Genomic DNA, 22,983 nt, shown 5'->3' with positions numbered 1-22,983 from the left:
CAACCATCTTGAAAACACGTGGTCAAAGATCACACCTAGTGACAACACAGTAGGAAGACAAGAATTCTGAACTCCTGAAAACATCATGTGGCTGTGATTTCAGCAGCTGAGTACCAGTTTCTGCCTCTTTTCTATCTTAAACCACTGTTTTAAGGGGCTGTTATAGTTGTATACTAATATTATACTATACTAGTATAATAGATAAATAGAACATGCTAGCTTGACCACAGTCCCTAGGTCTTGTCTTTGTGTGCACATTCAAAACTTTGGAAAACTTGCTTTCTATCTTATGACCCTGGTCCTCCTCTCTACGAATTAAGTAAGCATGTCGATTTCATTTTATACTTGTGATTTTTTTTTTAACACCTGAGAATGGTTTTTCATAATACCATTCTTAGATGCTCATATCAAAAATAAATAGGTAATTTGGACTTATGAGTTTTAAAATGAAAGAAAAGTAAGAGACAACAGAGAGAGAAAGAGAGAGAGAGAAAAAAATTACTCACTAATAGATAAAACCTCAAAAAAGTGTCAGTTAAGACAAGTAATGACTTAATAAACATGGCCATTGGAAGAAGTGGGCTGGGCATTGTGCACACACACATTTACAATTCCAGTACTCAGAATATTGAGAAGTTGGAAGCCAGCCTGGAATGCATACAGAGACCCAGGGGACAGGGAGAGGAAGGATATTAGGAGAAAGGAGAGATAAAGAAGAAATAAAAGAGAGGAATGAGACATATACAGAAAACAAGGAAAGAAAAGGATAGGGATATGAAAGGAGAATAGAAGAAGAGGCAAGACAAGAAAGAAAGAGAGGGAACAGTTCAACCCAAATCTGAGATGTGGCAATGACAGGAAAATGGAGGCTGGAATGAACTGTCTTTACCTGCTACAGCTCCACTTGGAAAAGAAAGCTCAAGAATTTAGGCAGACAGTGGGTGAGAGAGCGACCTAGTTCCGGCTGTGCTAAGTAACTCACGCTTGAAATCAGCCCATTTGGGGTAGCACTGGGCCAGAAGGAGTTGGATGCAACTGAAGCAATATTGGATTTGGCAGAGAAGGAGCCTTCCTCCTCTCTTTACCACATTCCCATCCCTTTCCAAATACCCCTCTTATATACCACACCACAGTTCTTCAAGGTGCATGATTCCACCCACCATGATTTTGCTCTCTTGCTAGGGACAGAGGTACTCTAACAACAAAATCTACAAGTGTCTACAGGTTTTGGAGAGGACTGATGCTTACACATAGAAAAATTACCATGAAGAACATGAAAATTCAAGCTCACACTTAAGGTAAAGCACTGAACTAAAGGAAAAAAAAGTGTTGAAAACTTAAGATTAAACAAAACAAGACAAGAGAGTGAAACCTTTTACCAGTTTTAATTTTTTTTCTTATCATACTCCATTCACGTTAGGAAAATAATGAAAATAAACTGAGTCCCTGGCCCCAGATATGCGTAAGCCCCACATCAAACAAAGAGTAGGGAAAGTATAGTCCTACAAAGTTGATCAGCACTGCAGCATAGCTGTTGGATGATCCCATGGAATCTTATTCGCCCCTTTCAGGATTTATTATAATTTATATAGCTGTAAGTTGTCTGCTTCATTCTCCAAGATATCCAATAATAAAAAAGCTAAAGTTTACAAGTAAGCACCACTCTGAGGCTCACAGGACTTTTCAGTCAGCTCACTAGCAAAGAAAATAAGGAAGAATTAAAGATATAAATTGGAATATAGCATAAAAAGTATTGTGTCCCACAATGGCAACCAATTTATTATTATTCCATTCAAAAGAATCAAGAAATTATTTCTCTTATAAAGTCTGCACTAAGTCTCCATGTTTCTGCCTGGTACCTTTCAATCTGTACCTCCTGTGCCCTTTAGCAAGCTGAAACAAAAATCATATGGGATGGAAAAAAAAATCTTTGATAGGCCTTTCAAACTAACCTTGTGAAAACAGATATATATCCAAGTTTATGGCGACAAACAGTGTTATTATCTTTCTTCCTCTAATATTTAACCAATCTAAACATTCAGGGGAAAATGTTATCTGAAATCTAGCCTCTTTATAGACATTCTCTTGGTCTTCTTTTGACGACTGGCCTAGGTTTGCTCACAAGTATCTCAAACACTTGTTTGAAAAGGCTTTCTCAAGTGAGTAGACAAACAGGAGAAGTGTTCTTTAGCAATCTCTCCCTCTAAGCCTCCAACGATGCTATCTTCTTGTACTTTAGGGAAGGAAAAGATAAATATGATCTGCGCCATGCCCAGCTGTGTTGTTCTTGAGCTGTGGAATTCACGAAAGGAAAATTCTAAATCATGCATTTATCAGTGGCCAAGCTTGGTAGAGCAAATAGATTTTAGTCTCTTGAGCTTGCCTCAATAAAAGATTAAATGTTAATAGCGCAACATACTGCACACAATGTATTTATGAATAATCAAAGTTTGGAGGGAGGCCCAGCTTGTAATGAATATTATCTATCAAACTTTTGCCAGTGGTATGTATACGTCTTCCTATGCTTTCTATCATGCATTCAGTATTGAATGGAGAATTAGCCTTTACAAAACATGTATTAAAATGCACCGGATACCAGCGCTCTCTTAAGAATTTCAGGCAGGAGGATAGACACTGGGGGCAGGACACACCTTTGCATCTTACGTATTACTCGATTGGGTGAGTAAACATCACCACAGGAGGCTCTGCAAAGTCAAGGACTTTCATGGGCAGGAAAAGGATGTCATGGTGTCTTACCCCACTGTGAATAATGCTTTGCACCTGTACATGAGATTATTCCCAGTGCATACAAAGCCCCCTTTCCTTCTGTTTACTTTCGTGGTCTAATTCTATTCCTAGGTGGCCAGGCTGCGGTTCTGCTGCCCTCCTTGTCTCAATGAATGCACCATGGCGTGCTGAACGCCCTGTCTACTCAAGAGCACATATTAGTTAATGATTACACAAAAGCAGAGTCACCCCACCACATTTCCAACGCTCTGATAAAGATTGCTAATTTCTCTCTCCCATGTCCTTGGGTATAGCTTTCTTTTAAAAATTCAAACTAATTTTTGTTTTCTTTTAGTAGTCGTCGTCAGTTAAACAATATCCTCATCATCAAATTCTGACTACCCTGGACACAGTGTCCTAGTGAAGGCTGAGCTTATCACAATCGAGTCAAAGCATGCTGGTGGCATGACTCAAGAATGACACATATATTCAGGTTCATCGTGGCAGATAACTCCCTTGAATTCCTGCAGCCTTTTGCCACTTTAGAACTCGCTTCCTTACTTGCTGGCATCCTGCTCAGTAACATCAGTGCATGTTCGTGGTCTTAGGGATCTTTAATCTAATCTCACTTAATTCTGAGGAAATGCAGGTATCAGTAGCCTCTGGCACCAAGTGTGTCCTTAGCAGGTACACCTCTAGCATCCAAAAGCTAATTATCTATCTCTTTGGGACTCCCTCTCATTATGTGAACATTTTCCCTTCCCAGATTAAACATGGACTTTAAAAAGTAACTGGGTTTTTATTATAACATGCCTTGTCTTCAAATGGGTTCAGATTGTTTTTCTCTCAATCTTGCCTTAGTAGGGCTTTACTTACATGTGTGTGCGCATACACACAAATGCACCCACATACACAGGTGCACACGCACGTACGTGGACATGCTAAAATATTTACACTCATGGCCAAGGGAATAGGTGTTATGTGAAGTATTCTTACAGATTCCTTTTGAAAGAAACCATTTCACGGTTTGTATCCAAAAACAAACAAAGACCATGGACAATTGATAGTGGTTATGAACTCACTGGTCACACTAGACAATGTTCAAACCTGCAGACTGAATCTGGATAATAACTGACAAATCTTCAACACTATGGGCTGGTATCTGGTAATATAGCTAGTTACAATGAGCTTATAAAAACTTCAGTACAGAATAGGAATAAGCACTCAAACAAGAACAAAATATACCCTATACACATGGTCAAATTGTTCATCTTCAAGATGGCTGAATCCTACCACATAGAAACATCATGGATCTCTCTTATACATACAAACGTAGGCACATAAATTTACTACCCTGTTTATGGGTCTAACCACAGTTTGAATTTTACATACGGAAACATATTTCTCTCAAGTATTAATTAAGTTCAGTACCAGTAAGTTTGGTCATACACTGAGACTTTGAAAACAGATGTTTTCGAAAGGTCGATGGCTAGTCTTCGCTGTCAACCTGATGCCATCTGGAATTAACCACAACACCTGAGAGGGATTCTTTCTTAATTACATCATTTGAAGTGGGAAGACCCACTTTTAATCCAGATCTTTTAAGGTGGGAAGATCCACCTTTAATCTGGGCCACACCTTTTGCTGGCAGCCCATCTAGAAAACAAGAAAGAAGGAAGCTCTTGCTCTTTGCCTGTTTGCCCTCACTCTCACTGTTAAGTCCATTCCTTCACTGGCAGTAGAGCAGACTTCTGTAGGATTCTGGCATATACTGAAGATCAGGGAAGACATCCAGCCTTCTGGACTGAACAACTAAGCAAATTATTATGCCTATGAGGACAGATGCTTAATACTCATAATAATTACAGCCATTAAGACCATGAAAACTCAAGCTCACTTATACAGTAAAGTATTAAACTAAAAAAAAAAAAAGAAGAAAAGCATTAAAAACTTAAGTTTGAATAAAACATGCAAGATTCCCCAATTTTAATTTTTTTTCTTATAGTATTCAAATTTATGCTAGGAAAATGATGACAATAAACTGAGTCCCTGCCCCCCCCCCTTGTGAGTAAACACCTACTTCACACACAGAGTGGGGAAAGCAGTCGGATTCCTACAAAGGGGACCAGCGCTATGGCATAGCTGTTTGCTAGTGCTATAGGCTTGCAGAAGGCCTGCTGGTTCTGCATCACTCAGGCGAATCCATGTCTGGAAATAACATCTGCCCTCTCTGAGAGCCACGCCCTCTACATCAAAGGATTGTCCCAGCAGGGCATACACAGGATGTACAGGCCTGAGCACAGCCACATCTTCACACCATGAAGCCAAATCGTTTTGATAAGGGGCTGAAGCCTCACTCCCAGGCGTAACTTGCTCAATGTTACAATAATCAAAGAATCACCAAACTACCGAGCCAAAGAAATGCTTATTTGGAAAGCCAGAAAAGGCAAGGCAGCTGTGGCACTCCAGTGTTAAAACAACAGCTCCCCCTTCCCCCCCAAAAAAGTGCCTTTTCTAGTTTATAATTTTTTTAATGCTGGCGTTTTAAAACCAGATATTTATTGCTCTTTTAAAATGTCTCAGGGTAACATTTTCAGTTCTGCAACAGTGCTGCTACATTCCAAGGCCAGCTATCGTGGACTGCCCATAAAAAAAAATTAACACTACCAAGGCCATTTTTCCTGTGCTTAAGCTTATTCCAATGAAAACCACCCTATAGGCATAAACCTGATATTTCTGTTCACCACACATTAACTCAGAGTTCCTCAGGGTGTGACGCCCAGGTGACTCCTGTGATGCAGATTTCTACAGATCTGGCTGGAAACCTGCATGATTGAGCACCCTACTCCTAGCAGAGTACAACCATTGATCTTCTCTTATTTTACCCAATCTGCACTCAGTCTTAGAAGATTAACCCTTTGGCAGTGTGAGTTCACATTACTAAACACGGAAAGTTTCTCCTGTGGCTAGGGAAAGTGCATTAGTTTTCCACGTAGGACCTAGGGACTTCTGGGAGTCTGACATGATTCATGAGAGGCAAAGAAAGGACATGGCTGAGATGGGAGCTGGGGGAGAAGTGTGGGCTCTGGGAGGATGGGGCTCATGGAGTCCTAGAGCTAAAGAGAACTCAGAAATCACTTCTGTAAGCTTTCAGCACAGCACAGCCAGTGACAGGAACTGGGTCTTTCTTCCTACCCATTGCCCCAGAATGTTTAGAGGCAGAAGGAGATTGGCTCCAGAGAACCAAACACTCTGTTATTAAAGAAACCAGAAATAGGTGAGGACAGTATGCTCTGTGTGAAGATGGCCTCTGAAATACGCTCTGAGACAGTCCTAGGTTAAACTCATTCTCAGCCATGTTTGGAGGCTAAAGAAACTACCTCAGATGTTGAAAGAAATTTACTTTTCTTTTAAAGGAAAGTATTAAGAAAGAACAGCATGGGGCCAGAGAAATAGTTCAATATTGAAGAGCACTGGCTGCTCTTCCAGAGGACCTGGGTTTGATTCCCAGCACTCACATGGCAGTTCAGAACTATCTGAAATTCCAGGCCCAGGGGATCTGAATGCCTCTTTTGGCCTCTGGGTAAAAGGCTTGCATGCTGTGTGGTACATGTGTAGACACAGCACCCAGACACATAAAAACATAAATTTAAAAAAGAAAGGAGGAAGCTAACATTTTCACACCTGGACAGCATGTACTACCTTCCAACAGTCGGTGGCTTCATACTTAGTTCAGCCCAAGCCTGTAAGCAATGTCTTTTTGTCTGTCAATGCAATTCCCCCACACCCCATCTCACACGCTTTCCAAATAGAGAGGAAAAGGTCACAGGGTGGGTGCCAGGTGCAGGAGGTCAGCCCTGATCCGCCACATCTGGTGAGTAAGGAAAGCAAAGAAAGGAGGGGTGGTGCCCAGGAATTGAGGAAAGAGCTGATTGCGGGTGAGCAGTCAGGAAACAGTGAGAAAAAAAAAAAAAAAAAAGTGCCCCAGCTGACTTCTGTGGAAGCATCTGCCTCCCAAGCATGAAAGTGTGGAAATGATATGGTAGTCTGCAAAAGAGGTAGACAGCTGCAGCCTGCAGATCCAGAACTGGAATGTATGTGTGGGCTCTGTTCAGCTTACCCCATGCTGCTCTGTATGAACACTTGAAAATTTACAGAAACACATTTTCTTTTATACTTTTTTTAAAATATATTTATTTTTTATAAATTAAGTTTATTCACTTTGTATCCCAGCTGTAGTCCCCTCCCTCATTCCCTCACAATCTCACCCTCCCTCCCTCATCTCCTCCCATGCCCCTCTCCCAGCCCACTGATGGGGAGGTCCTCCTCCCCTTCCCTCTGACCCTAGCCTATCAGGTCTCATCAGGACTGGCTGGATTGTCTTCCTCTGTGGCCTGGTAAGGCTCTCCCCACTCAGGGGGAGGTGATCAAAGAGCCAGCCACTGAGTTCATGTCAGAGACAGCCCCTGTTCCCATATCTAGGGTACCCACTTGGACACTGAACTACCATGGGCCACATCCGCACAGGGGGTCTAGGTTATTTCCATGCATGGTTCTTGGTTGTAGTATCCATCTCAGAAAAGACCCCTGTGCCAGATTTTTTTTAGTTCTGTTGATCTCCTTGTGAAGTTCCTGTCCCCTCCAGGTATTTCTATCTCCCCCTTCTTTCATAAGATCCCTGCACTCTGCCCAAAGTTTGGCTATGAGTCTCAGAATCTACTTTGATACCTTGTTGGAAGGCTCTTGTCATATTGCCTGTTTTCTCCCTCTTCAGAAGTCCATCCCGTTTGCCTTTCTGAGTGAGAGTTGACCATCTTACCCAGGGTCCTCCTTCTTGCTTACTTCTTTAGGTATACAGATTTTAATATGTTTATCCTATATTATATGCCTAATACCCACTTATCAGTGAGTATATACCATGTATGTTTTTCTGATTCTGGAATACCTCACTCAGGATGATCTTTTCTAATTCCCACCATTTGCCTGCAAATTTCATGATTTCCTTGTTTTTAATTGCTGAGTAGTATTCCATTGTGTAAATGTATCAAATTTTCTGTAATCCATTCCTCAGTTGAGGAACATCTGGATTGTTTCCAGATTCTGGCTATTACAAATAAAGCTGTTACAAACATGGTTGAGCAAATGTCCTTGTTATATACTTGAACACATTTTGGATATATGCCTAGGAGTGCTATAGCTAGACATTGAGGAAGCACTATTTCTAATTTTGGATCAACAGAATCGAATAGAAAACCCAGAAACAAACCCACACACCTATGGATAATTGATTTTTGACAAAGAAGCCAAAACCATGCAATGGAAAAAAGACAGCAACTTCAACAAATGGTGCTGATCTAACTGAATGTCTACACATAGAAAAATGCAAATAGATCCATATTTATTATCCTGCAAAAACTAAAGTCCAAGTGGATCAAAGACCTCAACATAAAACCAGACACACTAAACCGCTTAGAAGAAAAAGTGGGGAAGAGCCTTGAACTCATTGGCACAGGGTACAACTTCCTGAACAGAACACCAACAGCACAGGCTCCAAGATCAACAATCAATAAATAAGACCTCATGAAACTGGAAAGCTTCTGTAAAGCAAAGAACAGTGTTGTCAGAACAAAACGATAACCTACAGATTGGGAAAGTATCTTCACCAACCCTATATCCGACAGAGGACTAATATCCAGAATATATAAAGAACTCAAGAAGTTAAACACAACAAATCAAATAATCCAATTAAAAATGGGGTACAGATACAATTAAAACAGAGAATTCTCGATAGAGGAATATTGAATGGCAGAGAAACACTTAAAGAAATGCTCAACGTCCTTAGTCATCAAGGAAATACAAATCAAAATGACCCTGAGATTTCACCTTAGACCTATCAGAATGGCTAAGATCAAAAACTCAAGTGACAACACATGCTAGAGAGGATGTGGAGAAAGGGGAACCCTACTCCATTGCTGGTGGGAATGTAAATTTGTACAACCACTCTGGAAATCAGTCTGGCGTTTTATCAGAAACACATTTTCTACAGCATCTCCTGGTCACACACAAGTCACTTTCACACTTCACGATATCCACCCAAAAGGAAGGAGCCCCAAACAGGCTCTAAAATTTTGTGGCTCTGCCCTCACCATGTATACTCTACAACACAGACTTTAAAGTCATGAAAGCCACATGTGCCATAGAAGGCCTCAACTAAATTACCTGTGTCTCCTCCGCTGGAGTTCTCCTCACAAGGAATAACACTCACCATGCTCTCACACAGAAACCAGCAGGCTGCGTTAAAAGGACATGACCAGGAAGAGAGGAGAACACAGTCTCCACCATGTGTGCTAAAACTAGTCAATAATTATCTAGGTGGTATCAGTTGTGTTTTCTGTGCGTCCTGGTTGGCCTCTGAGTAAAGAGAAAGCAGTGAAGGGCCTGGGAACCCTGCGGTTTCTCTGTAGGATCATTATCTCAGGCGGCCTGTGTGAAGATGGGGTGTATGCGGCCTGTAATCTACGTATTCACTGCTTTAAAATGGTATCCACTTCTGGGGAATAGTTGCTCATCCTAATCACATTCAGAGGCTCCATGGGCAGCAGGAAGTACCATTTATCAGCAATGTATTTCTTGGAAATGCTTTGTCCCCAGTGTGCTGTCCTGGCTTCATGGAGGAGGCCTCTCTATCCAGGGGTTCCCAGGGGTTAACAGGCATGAAGGACTGTGTCACACCTCTCCAAAGCTCTTTAGAGATCAATAAAGATTAGTACCACTTTTTAAATGTGCCTGGTTTTAAGGAAGGGAGGATATGTGTTTGGTGAACATCATTACATTAAATATAAATAAGTCTGATCATAGAAATGGGAAGAACATTCTGCCGCTCTTTATTTGTGTGCCTTGCAGACTAGGATATTTTCTTCTTTCCAGAACAAGAGTATTTTTAAATGTTAAGTTGCCCAAAAATACTCATTAGCTGAAAGTTCCCAAATTGCTGGACAAGGAGAAGTCAAAAGACACATCTCAAAGGCAGAACCCTTGTCCAGTATGGATAAGGCCCTAGGTCAGATATTCCACAATGAAGGGGGTGGAGGGAAAGAAATTTTGAAATAATATAAGCCTCATACTCAAATGTAAATTCTGAAGGAAAATTTAATAATGACACTTCTAACCAAAGGTGGCATTTTTCGTATGAAAAGATTATAAAATAAATGATTGAGACTTTCGTGGCCTACACAAATCTGGCAAAACGACCTGTGGCTACATTGCTCAACAGGGTAACCACCCGCCGCGCATGACTGTGTGAATAGAAAGTATCCAAAACCGATGTCCCTATTCATACAATGGGCATGTCCCAGCGGTACCACACTGGCCAGTGGAGATCATGCAGTGTTCTCATCATTTCAGAGCATCCTACCAGCAAGCGCTGCCTCCAGGGTCCATAACCAACTGCACAGAGAACATTCACGTGTGACATGCTAAAACGAAAGTTGTGGCTCCATATAAAGTGCACAAAGGAGTTAGCTTATTCAAGTCATAAAGAACCTTTTTGCTTGCTTTGGCTCAGTTTTGATTTTGAGGAAAATCTTTCAGGATATAAATAAGATCATGTGTAGCTAAGTAACAGTTTCAGAAAAAAAAATCTACATGGTAGTTCTTCCTCCAAGTTGGGCTCTCTGTCTCTCTCCTTCTCTCTCTCTCTCTCTCTCTCTCTCTCTCTCTCTCTTTTCCCTCCCCCGCTCATGTGCGTGTTTGTATGTGTGTGTGTGTGTGTTTATATGTGTTTGTATACATTTATGTGTCCTCATGTATATTCGTCTATGCATATTTACACATACACAATGGCCCATTGGGACAGTCATACCATCCAAGAACCTGCTAAAATATTGTTGTTAGCTTGAAGTACAGACACTAAGGCAAGACTTTTTTTTTCTTTTTTAATCATGAAGCTGTTGAAATACTTCAGATGGTAAAATGTTTAAGGAGCAGGCATAATGACCTGAATCCAGTTCCCAGTACCCACAAGAAAGCCAGGCATACTAGTGCATGCCTGTAATCCTAGTACTGGGAATGTGAAGACCAGAGAATCCCTGGCGCTTGCTGTCCATCCAGCCCAGCTAAAGCAGCTAGCTCCAGTCTCAGCCAAAGACCCTGTCTCAAAAATAAGGTAGAGATTACTAAGGAAGACACTGACCTCAGTCTCTAGCTTCTACATACACAGTCTCTATTCCCACAGAAACGAACATTTAAATGCATTTCACCGTGAGAGTGTGCTCAGGACTGAAATCATTATCCAGGTGTTGTCAGCAGTCAGGTTGGGAAAGGTCTCCTGACTATCATGTTTAATTAAGGTACAATCTTGAGAACAAGAAAGCTGATAATGCTCCAAGGTCATTTTCTGTGCTGAAACATTGTGATCCTGGTAAATATCTTGGTTTTCCAAAGCTACACAAATGCCAGTTTAAAAATGCACTATTTGATCTCACCCTCTTCCTCTTTGTCTGTTGCACCACAGCTGTTTGATAATGAGTGTGTCCACATGCTCACACATGGAAGGGCAATCACATGATACCCCTGGAGGACCTGCCCAGAAAGAAGCCTGAAGAATCGATGGTGTGTGCTACAGTGGAAATCCATTTATAGTGCTAGTTGCAACACCAATATTTAAAAGTATAGCTGGTTATAATTAATCACGTGGTAATAGATTAATATATTTGCTGTTCACATAATTGTAAAAGTTCACGATTATATCAACCATGTTACTGAATTGTACCCCCATAACAGAAATTCTTTTTTATAAGTGGAGATCACATGATTTCTTCAGACTAGTGAATACCCATTGACGTGTTTAATTCTTAAGGATCCTGAAGAGGGTTTACTAATAAACTAAAATCCAGGTATAAGAGAGTTAAGAGCCATTTAAATGTACAGAACACCTCACCCAGCATTGTAACATGAAGTATCCCATTTTTCTGCCATAACCACATGGTCTGGACCTTAAAGCACACTGTGTTTTTAAAGTGAGAAAAGGGCCGGGTATACATAGGTCTGCATAGGCTTAGGCACAGGTGTAGGTCTGCAAAACAGCTCTCAGAAAGCTGAGGCAGGAGAACCAAAAGTCCTAGGTTAGTCTGGGCTACGAGTGTTAATTTGATGATACAATATTATAGAAGACCTCAGCTCAAATAAACAAACAAAAGCACAGTGGGAGAAAGGAAGGTCAGGTTTTGTTTGTGTTGAAGAACTTTCAATCTTTTATTTATTTTTATAATATTCATCATAATGCAAAAGTAATACAGGACTACGTCTTTTTTTTGTCATAATCCTCTATACATGACAAAACAGCCTGAAGCTCCGTAAGCCACACCCAATTGTGAGCTCCCTCCCCTCTGCAGACACATTCGCTATTCCTGAAGATGTGTCCCAGGCCCACTCTCTACTCATGCCACCCTTACACATACCTAAGGAATCCGTGTAACAAGCACTATAGCATGGCTCACCACAACAGCAACAAAAGCGGAAGCAGCTTAAACATCACACAGTTATGGACTAATCAGAGTAAATGTAATGAAAATCAAGGCCAGAAGTCTGTAGTAAGTGAGTTGACATTTCTAAAATGCTTGGGAAGTATATGGAACAAACTGTGTGCAACCTGAGTATTTGTTCTCATCATGAAGATCAATAGATTTAGTGAAAGACACAGACCTCAGAAAGAGTTACACAATACATGCTTATCTATATTACTCACACACACACACACACACACACACACACACACAGGAGGTCTAGGGCACAGCTGCCCACTTCATTTAAAAAGCGAGAACTATTTTGAAACCATAATTGCAAGCCACATGGTAGAGTTAGAGGAAGGATAGACAGGCCAATTAAATCTCCAGCAAGGATATTTCTCTGTTTCTTCGAAGTAGCTCCTTTGGTTATGACTTTGGAAGCTGGTGAGCAGCTTAAATGTGCACCCTCCCCCCCCTCGAGAATAAGAAGTGTGAAGAAGCACTGCCTTATTTTAAGAGCGATGGAAAGTTCAGAAAGGCAAGAGATAGAATCTGTGGGATTCTAAACTTTTCTGTTCCATGTGGAGGCCCCCTGTCAGACAAATCTTAATTTATAGCAAAAACAAAGGGAAGGAACTGTGCTCCGCTGTGCAGAGGGCTTGGAAAGGAACCCAAAGGCATGGAGGTTTGGGCAGCTCCAACAGTCTTCCCAGCTGAGCATGGTGTGAGTCCCTTTTACCTCCCTGTTCTCCATTCCAGAGGCTGTGGACAGAAGGTCTTTTATTATTTCTGCTTTGCCTAATAGGGGTCCTCTCTTCAGGAGCATGCATGTCTTTTACAAATGACACTTCCTTTGAAGACAGGCAAGAGATCAGATTAAGCCTTTCAAAATATATTACTTCTGCTTCCTCCTGGTTCCCTGTTCTCGCACAGTACCGAATTCTCCAAGGGGTCCCAGATGTGAACTCTGCTCCAACCACTAAGCAAGATGGCAGCAAGGGAACTCATTCCGCAAAAACATTCTTCTTGACTCCCAAGCAGGGCTTCTCCCAAAGAGATGCCCTTTACCATCTGCCCCAGCAAAATTCAAATCCACTCCATTAATCATGCAAGTCTCAGAGTTCTATTCCCTAACCCTAAGGAAATCTTAATTGCACTTCAAGTTTAAAGCGAACCCGTTTGGCTTGTCTTAGTGGGGGACTATTGGAGGTGCCGCAGTGTAAAAGCATCTCCCAGAGTCTCTGAGGTAAAATAAAACTCCCTGGAAACATGTACTGCACAGATCAGGTGGAGACTCTCAGCTGTTCGCCGTCTTTGTGGCTTTCACCAGAGCGTGTACTGATTTACACACAATTGCTCCATCATTTCTCTTTTCTCATTAAGCATCACACTAGCCTTAAGCGTCCTGCTACTCACGGACCACCATGGGAATTCTATGCACACCTCATGTCAGGTCTTTGCTGTTCGAAAAAAGAAAAAAAAAAATCTGTGTTGGTTTTGTCCGTTTGTATAATTGGAGAAGTCTAGTCCTTTGAATCAGGTTCAAATCCTAAATTCCTTTAACTGGGATCATGTTTATTTTTAGCACTTGAATGTAAAATTCAAACCACAGGGTGCCAAATGGACGCAGTAAAAATGTAGTGGCTTCCAAATTTATTTTATTTTAGGAATGCTAACAGAAAAAAGTCAACACAGAAAATTAAAGCATCCGTGTAATATCGGATGCACACCTCTCTGAGCATGGGGACAGGGGTTAGCTGGGAAGCTTCATCACAGACGCCCATGTGCCGACCAGGTTATTCTCAGTGACTCCCTGGCACTTTGTCTGATAACAGTGCTAGAAGTCAGACAACATTAGGGAAGAGGTGGAGCAGAGCAGTTGCATAAGGCTGCTTTGGGGCAGTGTGAGCCGGTCCCGCCCAGAGAGAGCTATAGGCTCCTGTTGCATGACAAACTTGCTCTCCTCGGGTCAGCCCTGCTGCCTTATCCCCTGCTTTAGCATTTATCTGACCTTGAAAAGACAAGTTCCGGGTATTAGGAACTGTCCAATGATTTCTAGAGGTATTGGGACACTTAAAAATACTTCTAGCACTTTGGAAAGACTGGCAGTGCAACTATGAACCCTGCCGTGCTGCACAGTGGATTCAGAGCCCTCTGTCTTCTGTGCTGCTTGCCATCTCTGCAGTCTTCCCAGCTCCTTGGGATAGAGGTCCCTGGTACCCTGTCCTGAGCATTTTTGTGCACCTGCCAAAGTCTGCCCTGGATGAAAGGGATAAGAAAAATTTTGCTATCACCACTGGATAAAATTTTCAGTTAGATGAAGTGAGCAGTTCCAGGTTGTGCCAGCTCACGTTAGTGTGCTGTTAGCATGGTCTACAAATTCTATTTCTAAGCATTCCATCTGAAAAAGAGCAGCAGATTTCAATCACAACCACAAGAAGGAGGACCTTATCCAGTTCCACCAGGACTGCTACCCCTGGCTACCTATTACAGTTGGTCTCCCCTGTATTTAGAATCTGATGTCTGGTTCATCACGGTCTATTCACAGTTCCAATACAGTGCATATATATTTTGGTTTGTGGGTGTGAAAATAGAACTATTTATAAACATATATATAAACAGTTTTGTTTCATTGTGAAATAAACCAAAGAAATCGCTAATTGTTTAGTTGGTTTATATCTGCTTACAGAAATGTTTTTTTTTTTAAATCCAGTCCAATATTCACCAACATTTTAGCAAACAACATGGTTCCCTAATGGCTTGCTAGTTCTTTTCTCTTCCTAACCAAAGCATTGTGTGTGAGAATATTACCACAGAACAAACTTCTTCCTTTGCTTTCTGCTCCTGTTGCTTCTACGAAGGCAAAAAGCAACATTAGTGTTCCATTATTTTGGAGCAGGGCTAAGAGTTTTAAGAGTAGCACCCTTCAAAGTTTGATCGCAGAGATAGGTTGTGAATAGTTGTCACACAAATGGAAACTACAGCACAGAGGCAGAGAAAAGACCTATGGGACTGCCATCATTACCAGCCAGGAGTCATCCAAATGCCAATTCTTGTGAGTGACACAGAGAAGCCAGGAAGGAAAGGAGAAATCTCTGGAACATTCTGCCAGATGAGGCTTAGAACCTAGAGTCCAAGCCCCTTCTTGCTATTATTTTCAGCATGTCACTGGTGAAGACCAGATAAATCAACTCTCCTGCAGTGTTTGTCATTTCTATACATGTATTTAACAATGCAAAATGTATGTTCAACAATTTTCTTGTGAAATGGAGACAAATCTCTAAGCCTAATTACACTGCTTTCTTATACGTTTCCTGAGTATTTACTGCCTGATGTACTAATCCAACAGTGACTGCAGTTCCAACAGACACCTCACCATATCCATTAAGTAAATATTTATGGTGTGCTCATTCTGTGAGAAACACTGCCAGGTGTTAACCAAACACACACACACAACACAGATACACACATACACAATTTAAGACCCCAACACTCCCTTGTAAACAATTACATTTAAAAATTGTAAAAACTTGTCTTGTTAAACATGGTAAAGAATTAGGTTTAGAAATGGAATTCCGTGGAAGCAGAAAAGCAAACAGTCTATAGTTGTGCAATTATGAGATGGCTGAGAAGGACAGCGCATAGTCTAGGGTTAAGAAAGGGTTGAGACAATGCTGTGGGATGCGTTAGACATGAGATGGTGGAGAAGCCTGTCTGATATGCATGCCTCAGAAGTTGAAGTATTCCCTATAGAAAATGAAGGAGCCTTGTACATCTCCTCCCTTTTCTCTGGCTTTTACATCTTATTGTCAGTCCTCCAGTGCCCTTAACCGTAGAAGCTGCATGCTGTGATGATATTTCCACCAGAATGGATAGATGGCAGTGGAGGAAACTGATGATCAGAATGGATGCCAACTGATACTCTGGGGATGTTTCAGTAGCCCAGAAGAAAGATGTTCAAGTCCTGAATAAAAGCGGAGAAGTGACAGCAAAGGGGGACAGCGTTTGAGAACTCTGTAGGAGGGAGAATGAAACATTCTCCCTGGCCTTCATGTTTTGTCTTTCTCTAGCAGGAAGCAATGATGATCCTTTGAGTATCCTAATCATCCTGAGCCAAGCAGCTTAATTGAGCTGTCCTGAACCCAGGCACACAGGAGTTTGTAACGAGGCAGACTCTGGCCACTCAAATTTTCTTCAGGGAAAATGATCAGCATCGACTAGAAACCCACTAGAAATGCGAAACTGTCATCTCTCATTTTCGAACTCCTGACTGAGAACCTACGTTTTATAGACTCCTCAGATAACTCTCCAACACTTCACACTCTGGATCTCATGGTGGAGAAATAGGCTCAGGCTCTTTCATTGTTTTCCTCCACAAAACCAGGCAAAATAGGAAGACGTCATAACCAGTGGGAACTGGAAGGGGCAAACAGACAGCGATAAAGTCAACTTGCCCTTGTAATCTTGTCCGACAAAGAAGACACTATGCAACACTCTTTGAGCCTCATGTATGAATATGTCAAAGTACAAACTGTCAGCCATACAGGGAGAGTTTAGTCATCAGTCCTTCCATGAATCATAAAACCTCTTCTTCCCTAATACAGAGAAAGAAGACAACCACTCCCAGCCCTGCGTTCTGAAAAAGCCATGAACCTTATCCTAGATTTCTTAGGTATAAATTTCTTAGCCAAATACATTGTCTTTAAAGCAAACCCAGATTCTGTCCGGTAAGTATGTCTCAGCATGGAGACCACTTAGAATAGAGTAGCTAGAATTAGAGCCTGTTTGTATCATTCTGTCCCACAAAGGCAAGAGATACACAATCCTTAGGTGCCAACCATACCATTCCCTGTTTCCAGGGCAAAGCTGTAAGGAGCATGCACGGTATTAGCTCATGTGGGTAGATAAGGGGATAACAAGTCTGTGATTTCTACATACTTTCCCCACGTACGGTGTGGCATAGGCCCAGAGCTACATCCAAATCTACACAATATATAACGTTTCCATGTGAGAGTCTTTTTGTTTGGCTGCTCTGAAGGAGACAGGACCATTTGCTGGTGTATTCATTCATATAGACAGACACATCTTTCTGTCTAGATGCTGTTTCCAGAGGGGCTTGCTGAGCACCTACTCTGAATATGAGAATCATGATTCCACCAGCAATAGCTCCAGAATTCAGAACCTGGGGAAAGGCAGGTGAACAACCGTAGTTATCTCCATGTGCTGCTTGACAGGGGACACCATGACCAGCCGCCACGGGCTGCTGTACACATGCCACACATGTGTATGCATCGTGGTACACATGTGAAATACGACAGGGCACATGGTCACTGGTATGTTAAGGGCAGTAAAGTTGGCATCGAAGTGGTAGAAACGGCTTTTGATAATTTTCAGTGCCTCCATGAACTATCATCTGTAACTCCTGGCACGTGAACACCCACCTTGAAGATCCCGTTTAGATTTCCATGCGAGAAATGTGTCCAAAAGGTGGGAAGTTTTATTCTCTAATATATGATTCCTTCAACCACCTCCAGAATTCGAACCAAAGGCATTCCATGTGTTACAAAGGATCAGGGGCTTTGTTTCTCGTTACATCACTGATGATATAAATTTCATATAGAGCATAGTAAATGTGTGGAACAGATAAGAAAAGGGAAGACAGGGTGAGGAAAGAAAATGCATGTAAGTATTTTTTAAAGATTATATCTATAATTAGAGAAAATAGTTTGCATGCCAGAAAAATGCCAATCACATTACTAGTAATAAGAATAGTAGTAGTAATGGCCATAATAAAAACAGAATAAAAATTCATGTGAGAATGAACCTGTCTCCACCCCACTCTTACCTGTCAAGTAAAACCTAAGATCAAGGCTCATCTCCAGAACCTCAGGGGATAGTTGTGTTGGGATCTCTTTGCTCATGGACAATAACCCAGTTTTACTCAGAGCACTCAAATGATTTCTAAGTGTGTTTACATGGTAATTCCTTAATACCATTTGCCCTGCCCACAATTCATGGAAAAGGAAACAGAGACACAGTTACATAGTCACTGGCCTCAAAGCTGCCTCCTATCACCACAGCCTTTGTTCAAAATCAAATGTATTTTCTTTCTGGCAAATGAATTCTACTGATAGTTGGTAATACTAATATTTGTGTCATGTTATCAAAAACATTTCCCAAGACTCATGGTCGCAGCATTATCAATAATAGATTTATCTGTGACATCAAAGTTTGGGTGCAATAAGCTTATCAGTACTACCACTAGCCACACTGTCCGCCTGCACAAAAGGCGCTTTGTGGAGTGTAGCCCAGTTATGCACAGTTCCGTCAGGTGCACAGGCCAACCTCCTGGTGCCAGGCTTCATGCCCAATGTCCCTGCTGAGCTCAGAGCACCCCATCAGGACCCCACACCAAAGCCAGGCTGAAGGAAAGATAACGTCCTGGTCTCTGTGTTCTGATACTTTAACATGACACACAAACACCATCCATTCTCTCTCAAGGTCACATTTAAGTCACCTCCTTCTTGGTCTAGGGAATCCTGCCTTTTTTTTTAAAAAAATTTTTTTTTTTATCCTGCTTCTTTAGACAAGGATCCCTGCTCACTCTGGACAGAGATGCACCTTAGCCTCCAAAGTCTTCCCCCCCCCCCTTTTTCTTAGCTTAATCTTCAGGGTCTCGAAGTTTCCACATGTTGGAGGATTCCCCCAGTCTACCCTCCGGAACATTCCTCCGCCTCAGCAAATAGTCAACCAGAACTTTTGCTTAAGACCTAGGTCCCCAAGGGATCCTGGGACATGAATGATCACTTCCATTTTCTTAGAGCATGTGTGTGGGCATGCAAAACACATGTATGTATGTGCCTCTGCAAATGCAGAGAGGCATACATATCTCATTTGTGCTCCATGTGTGCTGTTCAGAGAAGTTACACATAATAGGCCTTATTGTCATTTCTTTACAAATAAAAATACAAGTTACAGTGATTGTGAGAAGTCCCAGTGCTCCCGGGAGTGGTGGCCTGTAATCCCAGCAGTAGGAGAGGTTAATGCATTCAATCTCAAGTTTGAAGCCAGCCTGAGCGACACCGTAAGAGCCTTTGACAACAGTAATAATAATTGTAACAGTGATATATCATAGCGTATAATGTAGCATTTATAACTTCTTATGTTCGTGTGGGTCTGGGACACCGCTGTTGCCAGAAACATCAGCATTCTTAGGCATATCATACCTTACCCGGTGACTTGACCCTGCAGGAAACTGAGAAGCGGAAGCTATCCTTCTCATCAAGACCAAGAATGTGGCCTTCATGGTGTGACAGGAGGCTGTGCCTGGAAGTGACTCTTTCATCACCAGGAGAAATCTGACCCTTCCTTCAGATGTGTGGAAGAAGTTTTAAAAAGTTCTTTATTTTTCTTTTCTTTACCAAGTATCAGACTTTTCACTCCCTCCCAGCTAACAGCCCAGGGCCCTCAGGAGGGTTCTGAACTACCGTGCAGCGTATGTGAGGTCCTTCGGTGCTGTAGTGAGCAGGCAGGCCAGACAGGGGCTAAACAATCACAGCCAAGATGGAGACATGTGGCAGAACACGGGAGCACTTTTTCTCACGGCTGTCCTCCCGGGATCTTATGAAACTCCCCATGCCCCACAGAGCCCAGCACAGCCTCACACCCCACCACAAAGAACATCGCTGGCCCCTAAGCCCAACATCGGCTAAGGCGCTGACCTAGAACTGCATGAAGCGTTCAGCTCAAACAACCCGGTCGACTGGATTTGCATGCTTTAGCGAGTAGCCGTCCCAAACTTCCTTCAAATGTGGTTTCTGGTATGACTTCAACGCAGCCTAAGACTGGTATAGACAGAGCTGGTTTAGGGGAAAGGTGAAAGACGCTAAGGAAACCTCCACTCGAACAATATTGTTTTTAAAAAATTCTGATTAGGTAAGATAAGATGTACTCTCATTTTCCCCCAGAGTGTTATCTTTACAGATAGACTCACAAAGTATGACCCAGGCTTAGCTGAGTTGTTGGGGTTGGTTGTTATTTCTCATCGCATGTGCCCCTGCTTCTGTGTTTCCTTGGGGGAGCACATTCCAACGTCTTAATGGGGTGTAATCAGTAACACGTTTGCTTCAGGCCTTATAATGATGATGCCATTAACTGCACTCACCAAAAATCCTTTAAAACAGCTGTTTTCAACCAACTTTCGCTGTGAATGTACTTTTGTGTGTTTAATGCACTTGGCAGGAGCCTGAGAAGGGCCTTGCCTACTGTTTTATTTGTTTCCATTTATGAAAACATGCATTCACGATGAAAATCAGATGCTTTTATAAAGTTATCAAGGATCCCAGAAGAAAACACAATCCTGTCTGCACCACAGGCAGTGATTTCTAAAGCGCTTTCCCGGCACTCTGCTAAGGCAAAACTCCCAACTCTTCATCTAAATGGAGAATGATCCCCAGCTCTTTGTCAGGTAGGATCAGAGGAAATAAATTTCTGGAGTTATATGTCCTGAGGTTGAAAGAAAACTCAGTAGAACCAGCAAAGATTTCTATCTGGACGTTACCTGAGCCCTGTTACATGGGTCAATTTTCAGACCTTTATTCAGAAATTCAAATTTATTTCTTTCCTATGGAGTCTTGCTACAGAATATCTTCCTTTTCAGGAACCAGAAGGCAGTACACTCTTGGACAACTTGCCTTCCATCCAATGCCTTTTACCCTCCAAAGCGACAGGACTGTTGCTACTTGGGCACGTGTTGTTATGGGGCATACAAATAAAAACCAAGCAGACAGGACCCCACCAGATACCCCACCAGATACAAATATTTGCATTGTAGGCAGCACCAGGCCTACCCAGGGGAGCCAGGCTTTACTCCACCCTGTTACCCACCTGTCCTAGTCGGACCTGAAATGCTCCTTAACCTGCAATCAGGGAAGGCCAGCGCCCACACAGCCAGGTGCTTCATTGGCTTTGCCTCTTCTAGGAGTCCTTAACAGGAGACCCAGGGCCTCCCTTGAGTGCTGAGACAGTGCCTCATCCCAGGCCCGGGAAGGCAGAGATATCACATTTCCATTTTATTCTACCCTTTCACTCTTTGCCTCGCTTCAGCACCTTTGCTGGTCGCCATTTCTCTGTTGCAACAAAGATGACATGGACTCTTACAGGTGCTGCCTCCAGCAAACGCTGCTGGGAGGGTCTGGAAGGAAAGCAGGCCGAAGGCCACCGGCTTATCTGCTCCCTATCTCTTAATGTCTTACCACAAGGCCTGCCCATGACAGCCACCTTGTCGGTGGCCAACCACTCTGCAGTAAGACACACAACAAATAATGGAGGATTTTTTTTTTTTTTTGCTAGAAAAATATATACCCAAGTAATTAAATTGTTAACATGATGGATGACCTTATTTTATATTTGAATTCGGCGTGAATTTCTGTACCATTCAAGTAAAATGGCTTGAAGTTACTGAAAAGAGAAAGACTGTGTGTGTGTGTGTGTATCTGAATCTGCACCCATATCCGTATTTAGAGAAAAAAAATGGCAATATTTTTTATTTTTGTTTATTTGTTTTAAAAACAAACATAAGTCATTTCTACTGTGCTGGGTTACATTGTTTGCCTGAAATGCATGGACCTGATGTCAAAGTCACATATACATTTTTTTTCTACTTTTTTTGTTTTGTTTTGTTTTGTTTTTACCAAAAGATGAGGCCATAGAAAATTTATCAACTGATATCCTTGGCTGTGTATGAGAAGGGCAAGAACATAGACTTATTGTTCAGAAGGTTCTAGAAAAGGGCACTAGTGTCTGAATTTAAATGTTAATGGATGTGCATTCCACCCATGTTGAATCCCAAATGACAATATGTTTTGTGTCCAGGGCATGCTTCTGACTAAATCAATAAACCACCCTAAGTCTGATAAAAGTTTTACAAAATATCCAAGACATTTAGAGTAATTGTTAACATCTGCTCATTATGATTCAAACCTGTAAGCAGGTTTAGCAGCCAGATAAATATATTTATTCATCATCAGCCAGAATGTCACTACTACCTCAGTGGTGACATAAAACAGTAAGACATTAGAACTTGCCTTAGTATTGGATCCAGAGAATACAAAAGAACCATTGTACAGTGAGAAAAAAAAAAAACAGAAAATTCTGATTTCTGAGAGACAGAGACAGAAAAGAGGGGGGAGAGAACACAAGAGCAAAGAGAAGGGACAAATTTTGGTCACAAAAAAAAATCAGTAATTTACTTTGTAATGAATACCTGGAGATTTTGCAGAAAAAAAAAAAACTAAAAGAAAACATAAATCTTAAAAAAGGTACCTGAAGCCCCTTATTACTGCTAAAATATGAAGGGCTGTCTTTTCCTTTTGTAGCTTTAAAAATCCCATTCTATTTTGATTTCTTCTTTAAATTCATAACCCTAACAAGTTATTTTGACACTGGAGAGTTAAAAGTCTTTGAAAATTTGCATTGAAGAAATTCTAACAGAATGAATTTGGTTCCTGGATGATAGAGACCCCCAACCCTCCACCCCCAGCTAACATACAGCTAACTCATCCTAGGCCACAACCAGCAGCAGAGCAGAGCCGTCTGTAAAGAGCAGTGAGAAAATGTTAACCAAATTCAGTCACACTTGCCGGGAATCTTATGTGATAGGGGAAGTATCTCCACAGATTTAAGGTAGTTTGGCCTGGAGTGTGTGTGTGTGTGTGTGTGTGTGTGTGTGTGTGTGTGTGTGTGTGTGTGT

The 22,983-nt window shown here is 41.8% G+C and overlaps 1 protein-coding gene across 9 annotated transcripts in view; it reads right to left on the bottom strand.

Annotated features, from left to right (window-relative positions):
- The window catches only part of Mecom (MDS1 and EVI1 complex locus), a 549,590-nt gene that overhangs the window by 176,024 nt on the left and 350,583 nt on the right, over positions 1–22,983 (bottom strand). The window contains exon 1 of one of the 9 annotated variants that reach the window (XM_055626063.1): positions 8,993–9,047. The exons of the other annotated variants lie outside the window; for them this stretch is intronic. Coding sequence (XP_055482038.1) covers positions 8,993–8,995 — 3 coding nt within the window. The 5' untranslated portion in view covers positions 8,996–9,047. Of the gene's footprint in view, positions 1–8,992; positions 9,048–22,983 lie in introns of those variants that run through there. 9 annotated transcript variants of the gene reach the window in all.

This window comes from Psammomys obesus, unplaced genomic scaffold (assembly GCF_907164565.1).
Source record: "Psammomys obesus unplaced genomic scaffold, mPsaObe1.curated_primary_1811, whole genome shotgun sequence".
NCBI classification, from domain to species: Eukaryota; Metazoa; Chordata; class Mammalia; order Rodentia; family Muridae; genus Psammomys; species Psammomys obesus.
The sequence above is the reverse complement of the archived record's forward strand: the minus strand, read 5'-3'. Positions and strand labels throughout refer to the sequence as shown.